Below are 7335 nucleotides of genomic sequence, written 5' to 3' on the forward strand. Positions count from 1 at the left end.
TGAATATAAAGCAGACGTAAGGACTTTTCCTTGTCTTATCCGTTCCTTGCAAGCTGCTGTGGAGGTTGGTTCCTCCGATGCCTGACAATAGATACCCACTGAAAGGAAAGAGGGATTATCTAATGACACCCAAGGGCCAACTGTGGTTGCACTCAGATGCTCACACACGAGCAGGCTTTCACAGCCACCTCAATGTACTGGGCAGCTTTGTTGCATCTTCAGCAAGTGAAGAGCTTAACTTTCCAAAAGAAAAAAGCCGAAACAAAACAACCAACTTTTAGAATTCCTGTGAATTCTTGAACTAGAGAAAAAATATTTAAAAATTCTTAAGCCATCAAATATTGTTGCAGTGTCATTTATTCTGTATTTCTTTTCTTTTTTTGCTTCACTTCCAAGAGCATGTTTCAGATGACCTCTGGGATGATGCTGTCCCTCAGTAGTCCAAAACCCCAGCTAATCGCACTATTAAAAGTTTCTGAAGAGCTGCTTATATCATTCATCCAGAGTGGCTTGTGTTCACTCTATATTCATATCAGCTCAGGCAGCTAGTATTAGACCATATAGCAGAGTCAAGTCCTCTTAGAAAATTCGGAAAGTAGGCCAAGTTCAGTTAATTTAAACTTCAATGGGAAATGCAGGCAAGGAGGATGAAAAATCTATAGAGATTTGACCTTTGAAAGCCAGTAATTTTCAAGCCATATTGGGTTTGATTATTATTATTATTCTTGTCTGTATAGAAACAACATCTTTTATAGCTTGTTGACAAGCATTGATTCAAGGTTCTAGTGCAGTTCTATTTGTTCTCTTCCAGGTACAAATTCTTCTCAGAGTAGCTCTCCAAGTTCAAGTGCACCCAATTCTCCAGCTGGTTCTGGGCATATTAGGCCCAGCACACTTCATGGTTTGGGGCCGAAGCTTGGTGGGCAAAGATACAGGTCAGGAAGACGCAAATCAGCTGGCAGCATTCCTCTCTCTCCTTTGGCACGGACTCCTTCTCCAACACCTCAACCAACATCTCCTCAGCGGTCTCCATCACCTTTACTGGGGCATTCAATTGGAAACACAAAAATAGCTCAGGCTTTCCCTACAAAAATGCACTCTCCTCCCACTATTGTCAGACACATAGTTAGGCCTAAGAGTGCAGAACCACCAAGGTCTCCTTTGCTCAAGAGGGTTCAGTCAGAAGAGAAACTTGCCCCTTCTTATGGCACTGACAAGAAACACTTGTGCTCTCGCAAGCACAGTCTGGAAGTAACTCAGGAAGAAGTTAATAGAGAGGTATGTCAACGTGATACAACCCTTCAGAGCCTGGAGGAGAATGTTTCTGATGTGCCATCACTCACACGAGTGAGACCTGCTGAACAAGGCTGCCTGAAACGTCCCATTTCCAGGAAGTTGGGCAGGCAAGAATCTGTTGATGAGCTGGATAAAGAAAAATTAAAGGTTAAGATAGTTGTGAAGAAGCAAGATCTGGCGGAGAAACAGGAATATTTGAAGAAAGCAAGCACCGTACATGAAATATGTGGTGAATCAGAAAACCCAGTTGCCTCATGCTTAGAAGAGAGAGATGGCAAAAAAGCATTTCAGAAAGCTTTGGAAAGATCAAACCACTTTGAAGCTAAAATTGCAGCTCTGGAGACAGAGTCAGTAGGTGGCATGCTAAAAGACACCCTTCAGAAGAATGCAAGCATGAGATCAAATGATTGTACTGCTTTGGATGCACACACACCATGTCATGGGCCTCCACTTAATGAGCTCAGTCATTTGTCTTATGACTTCAAAAGAATCCCCCCTCCATGTACATTGCAAAACGTTCTGCCTCACTCATCTGACAAGATGCCGAATGGGAAAGGAGAAAATGTAGATAAAACTGCACCAACAAAAGAATCTGTCAAATTTGAAAGATTAGATAGTAAGCTTGCAAATATTGATTATCTCCGGAAGAAAATGTCCTTTGAAGAAAAAGATGACAACTCCTGTCCAGTGCTAAAGTCCAAACTGACACCAAGTGTACATGAATGCCATCAGCTGAGTGCAGTCAGACCTATAAACATGCTGCAAGATTCCAACTTGGTGACTGAAAGCCGATCATTTATTAGCAGTGCTCATGCCACTCAGATTAACTCTGTTCCTTTCATTCCTCTCAAAGGATTGACTGGGCGAACAGAAGCTGGTGTGGAGAAATCAGCCTTGATTTCCACAGAGTCACCTGTCCGAAAGAGTCCTTCAGAATATAAGTTAGAAGGGAGGTCTGTGTCTTGTTTGAAGCCAATTGAAGGCACCTTAGATATTGCTTTAATTTCTGGGCCACAGTCTTCAAAGACAGAAGTGTCTTCATGTGCAGTTGCAGGGGGCCAAAATGCCAAAAATGATGGCCAACCACTCATCTGCCAAGGAGGCATCAGTGTAAAGGTTGAGCCGTCTTGTCAGAAAGTGCAGCCACCAGCCTTTCAACAATCCAGTCCTTATGAATCTAATCTTCTAAAGTTCCAGTCTCCAAAGCCAAATAAAAGTACTCAGAGCTCACCAGCAATGCCTGTGACCATTGAACAGCAGTCAGAAAAGACACTTTCCAATTTCAGTACTAAATGTGACCCCTCTGTAAGGGTGAGTAATCAAAAGAAAGAGGTTATTCAGCTTTCTGCACATGAGGCTAAATCCAGTAGTTCCCAAAACCAGAGTTCCACCTTGACAAGTTGCAAATCTGCCCATGCACAGGGAAATCCCGAGAAAGCCAAACGGAAAGAGAAGAAAACCTACAAAGAAGGGCCAGACAACCACACAAGGCCTCAACCAAGTGATAGCATCCTTCCAGAGAAGCCTAAGGCAGTTGAGGTTTCTCCATCAAAGAAATCTGTTACAGACGTGTCACCAAATCAGGATGCAAAACGCATTCAAAGGTATTCCTTTGATTCAGCTGCTCAGCAGCAAATACGTGGAATAGCAAAAGTACAAATAACAAGCTCAAAAACAAAGTTCAAAGATGTGCTCAAGCCATCGGTAAAAGAGGATGATAACACCACTAGAGACTATTCAGCAAATGAGTCGGGCCTGCAGAAAGCAAGTGGATATTCCAAGCCTGAAGCATCACTTCTGGCTGGTGTAACCATGCAAACGGACCAGGGGGGAAAAGAACAGAAGCAGGCCAAAAATGTGGAGCCTCCAGCTGGTAACAAAGAGTCCAGCCTTGCTTCTAAGCAACAAGGTAGCAATTCTGATCTTCCTGCTGCAAAAGAATTATTAAACAGGCCCTTTGTATCGGATACTCCTGGTTGTTGCAGCATTAAAGATAATATGAGACCTGCAACATACATGGAAAATAGCCCTGTTAAATCTAGATCAGTTCCTGACACTTGTTTCTTGAAATTAAAACATTCTGAAAAACAGACACAAAAGCAAATAGCTACAAACGTAAAAGAAAAAGAAACTGCCGCTCATGCTTTGGCCGGCTCTTCGAAGGAGGGGAAAAACGTCAATAAGTCTGCACTGGATTCTTTATCACACCCTTCAGGCTCTCGGAGAAAGCTAAATAATGAGCATATACAGGCAGAAAGGCATCTGGTCATAGAATGTGGGTCAGAACCCTCAATCCACATCAATAGCACCTTGTCTGAAAAACAGCTTAAATCCTCCAATAAAAAGCAGGCAGCAGCAGTAGCCCCAGATGGTGCTAAGCATTTTCAGAGGCAAGAGATGGCAAGTTTAAATGACCCTGTTGATCAAAAGCCATTCAATATACGTACCAAGCAGAACACGCCTCCCAAGATATCATTGGCTGTAAAAGAGGGCTCCTTGTTGAGCAAACCGGCTGACAAGAGCCCGAACATTCAGGCCACCTCTGCAGAAATGCAACCTGAAGGAGGGAAATGCACCGATGCACTTTATTTTCAAACTGACCATGGGAAGCCAGATCCTAACCTTTCCCTTCTTAGCTGTGATGCCAGAGGAAAAGCAGTGGAAAAGGCAGTCACGGGTGCGAAGAACTTTCAAGACACTAAAGGAAAAGGGCACATGAATCAAAAGCAGCTATCCGAGGGGAGCAAGCAGCATGCTGCAAAACATTCCTCCCCCCCTGCTTTGCAGAGTTCATGTCGCACAGCTTCAAAGCAGCTTGAGTGCCCACCAGCCTTTCCTGAATCTAGGCCGGAAGCCCCTGTTCTGCCTTCAGCAAAGGCTAGCCTGGGGTTACCCGAGCCACTTGCACTGAGCAGCAGGGAAGTGAAAAAGCAAGCCAGCTCTTCCTCAGCAGACAGCAGGGCAGAAATGACTAAAAGTGTTTCCCTGTTGGGCTTGCACTATACTCCGTCCCCTGTGGAAGAGAACATTCCCACTTCAGACTTGGCGGGGAAGCACAAAAGCCAAGAGAGGTCTCACTCTGCTGTGGACATGAAGGGGAAAGACCCCGGTCTGCCTCAGTCTTCTGCTGTGAGAAAACCGAATGTAGGTAAAGATTTGCCAAAGTCAGGGACTCCAGCTGACTCTCCCAATGCACTTTCAGCCGACAAAGACTCTGCCCGGCAGAGGCGAGGAAAAGACACCTCCCGAAGCAGTCCTCACAAAAAACCCTCCCAATAGCAAGACGCGCAAACAGGACTGCTTAGTTGAAAACCTAGTGTCTTGTCTTACCTTCAGCACTGTGTAGTATTTTCTTGCAGAAAAAAATATATTCAGCGCCACTTAAGCAGGGTGTGTAAAGAAAGGACTCATTTCCTTCCCCTCTCAAAAGTCCTTCCCAAATGTAACCGGTTAAACTGTTACCATATTGTATTTGTACAAAAATACTTTTACAATTTGAGAGACAGGTTGTGGGCGGGTGGGATGACAAATTATCTGTAAATACTTACTAGTGTGTATCGTTTAGAATGTAGTGTCTCTACTTTGCTGCTGATTGCATTGTTTACTGTATCTTTTTAATGATAGTTGCTTTGCCACTAGTTTGCCATAATTTAAGAAGAAGCAGAATTACTAAAACTTGGGCCTAGACAGAACCCACAAATATATATTGGTCTGAAGGGAGAAGAAAGACGCTCCATTCTTTCCTTGTTCAAAAAGCTGTGCACAACTCTAAAATAGAAGAAATGGTAAATTTAGTGATTTTCAGTAAATTTAAAATTGTATTTAAGAGCTAGCAAGGTTGGTATTATTGTAGTGAGCTAACTTTGCTAGTTAAAACTGGAGCTCTTCAGTACACAAATTTCTGCCTCTTGTTTAGACTATGTGCATGATTGGGAAAGAGAAGTCTCCATTATCATGGGTAAACCATCCCATTCATAATATAGTTTTCTGGTAATATGAAATTGCCCTGTGTTCTTTCATCTCATCCTGGGCTTAGACTAATATACCTTCTTGAGCTTAGTTCCTGCTGCCTTGATTCAGGTCACATTTATTTCTGTCCAGGCCTTTCTGAAGAACATACAGATGTGCATGCCATAAAGTGTTAAAACAATTTTCATGTACACAAATGAATCATCTTTGTCATGATAGGTAAATTTGAGCATTTAGCAGTTCAGCTTTCTTTTCTATTTTATGACAAAAGTGGTGAAGTGAGGGGAGGCATTTTTCAGCATTGTATCTAGATGATATATCAAACACCTGATAACATTTTAATACCTAGCTGGGGCCTTATGTTGTAGATTAATCTTGCTGTTTTTAGCAAGTCATCCTAGGTTTAACATTCTTCTTGAAGTACATTAAGTAGCTCTATACATTTCATATTGTGATCTTTATTTGTATGCAAAAGAAGTAAATGTATTTTTTTTAATGAAAAAGGCATTCTTTTGTAGGAAAAAAGGGGGGCTGTTGGAGCTTTTTGGTGCTAGAATGTTGGTGTCCTTTTTACTTTTTGCTAAGCCTTATTTGAATTTTGTGTATAGTGGAATATGTCGAATTTGTCTGATTAAATTTGGAGGGAAAGTATTTGGTATTTTGGAAACATGTACAGCAACACTCCAAAAAGAATATCACAGATAAGTATGCTAAAATGACTGGGATCCACAAGACAATTGTGCTTTTTTCTTCTTGTATATTTCCTTGCGAAAGCTCATTTAGTGCTGACCCTCCTTCAGGGCACCCCCCCCGGCACCATTTCCCTAGCTATATTTACCCAAGCATAACCCAATAATGAATTGGCTGCTTATAAGGTATTTACAAGTATGCTGAATGCATTTTCCTGAGAAAAATGAGTAAACCAACTGGGATTTTGTTCATTTTTGAAATCCTTGTTAAGAAAATAAAATTACCAGCAAGTCCCTGTAATTTTCCATACAGTGCTGGAATATTCTGTTCCTTTCCATGTGCTCATGAATTGTTAAAATCAACTGGGGGAAAACATTTTGAAGTGAGTGGTTCTAGCATTTACAGCCTATATCTGTGCTTTGGGGGTTGAAATAATTAAACACTAATGCACTCCAAAATCATGACATTTCTATCTGGGAGTTATCCCATAGTTTACATTTGCTTGCAAGTTAAAAACCTTCCACTTGTTTCCCTTAAAGCACACCTAGCTCTCTTGTTTACAAATGTATCTTTTTATGTATATTTTGTATAGTGCTTTATCACTTCTGCCAAATACTTCCCGCTTATTTTAGAAATGTAGTAGCACCTAAGCTTGCATTCATGTAGTTCCTTGTTCTTGATGTTTACCTTTCAGTGAACTGTTAGAGATCCTCTTTAGTGTGTACTCTTTCGTCAGTCTATGTGTTGGTTGTATATTAGAATGACCCTTTGTAGTTCTTCCTACTGTAGATTATCAAATTATTAAAAAAAAAAAGTTAGGATCTGTGCAATAAAGTGTTTGCTGTCTTATTTTCTTTAAGAAATCCACATGGATGACCTAACCTTTGGGTATTGAATAAAATTATTTATACTTATGAAGAACATTAAAATAAACTGAGCATGAAAGGGAATTGAGTCTGTTTCTTGAACTAGCTTCCTTGAATTTTCACTAAATATAGCTCTATAAATGCACAAGCAGAAAAGGAAGGAGTCCATACAGCATGGCCTTTTGTTCCACTGATAAAACATATTCCCTTCTCATATGAATTGCGTAAGAGGACATTGCAGATAGCCAGAGGCTGCTGTTGGGCAACAGCCCCCTGGGTCCCAGCCCCCCCCCCCATGTTCACACATTAAGCAGGGAAAAGCATACATGCATGGACTTTACACACTTTCTGGGTTCCAGAACACTTGGGAAAACTGGTGCATGTAGAAGTGGTCACACAGAGACTTTCTCCTGTAGACAGCAACACCTTACTGCACAACCTTGGGACAAGGCTAGCAGTGAAACCCCACAGTCCCCTTCTATGTGTGAAAAGGGTATAAATGACCAAATAACCT

General features: G+C 41.6%; 1 protein-coding gene across 1 annotated transcript in view; it reads left to right on the forward strand.

Moving 5' to 3' along the window:
- The window catches only part of MAST4 (microtubule associated serine/threonine kinase family member 4), a 215588-nt gene extending 208683 nt beyond the window's left edge, over positions 1-6905 (forward strand). The window contains 1 exon segment of the mRNA XM_033163954.1: positions 812-6905. Coding sequence (XP_033019845.1) covers positions 812-4575 — 3764 coding nt within the window. The 3' untranslated portion in view covers positions 4576-6905.
- Positions 6906-7335: the final 430 nt, after the last annotated feature.

Source organism: Lacerta agilis, chromosome 11 (assembly GCF_009819535.1).
Source record: "Lacerta agilis isolate rLacAgi1 chromosome 11, rLacAgi1.pri, whole genome shotgun sequence".
NCBI classification, from domain to species: Eukaryota; Metazoa; Chordata; class Lepidosauria; order Squamata; family Lacertidae; genus Lacerta; species Lacerta agilis.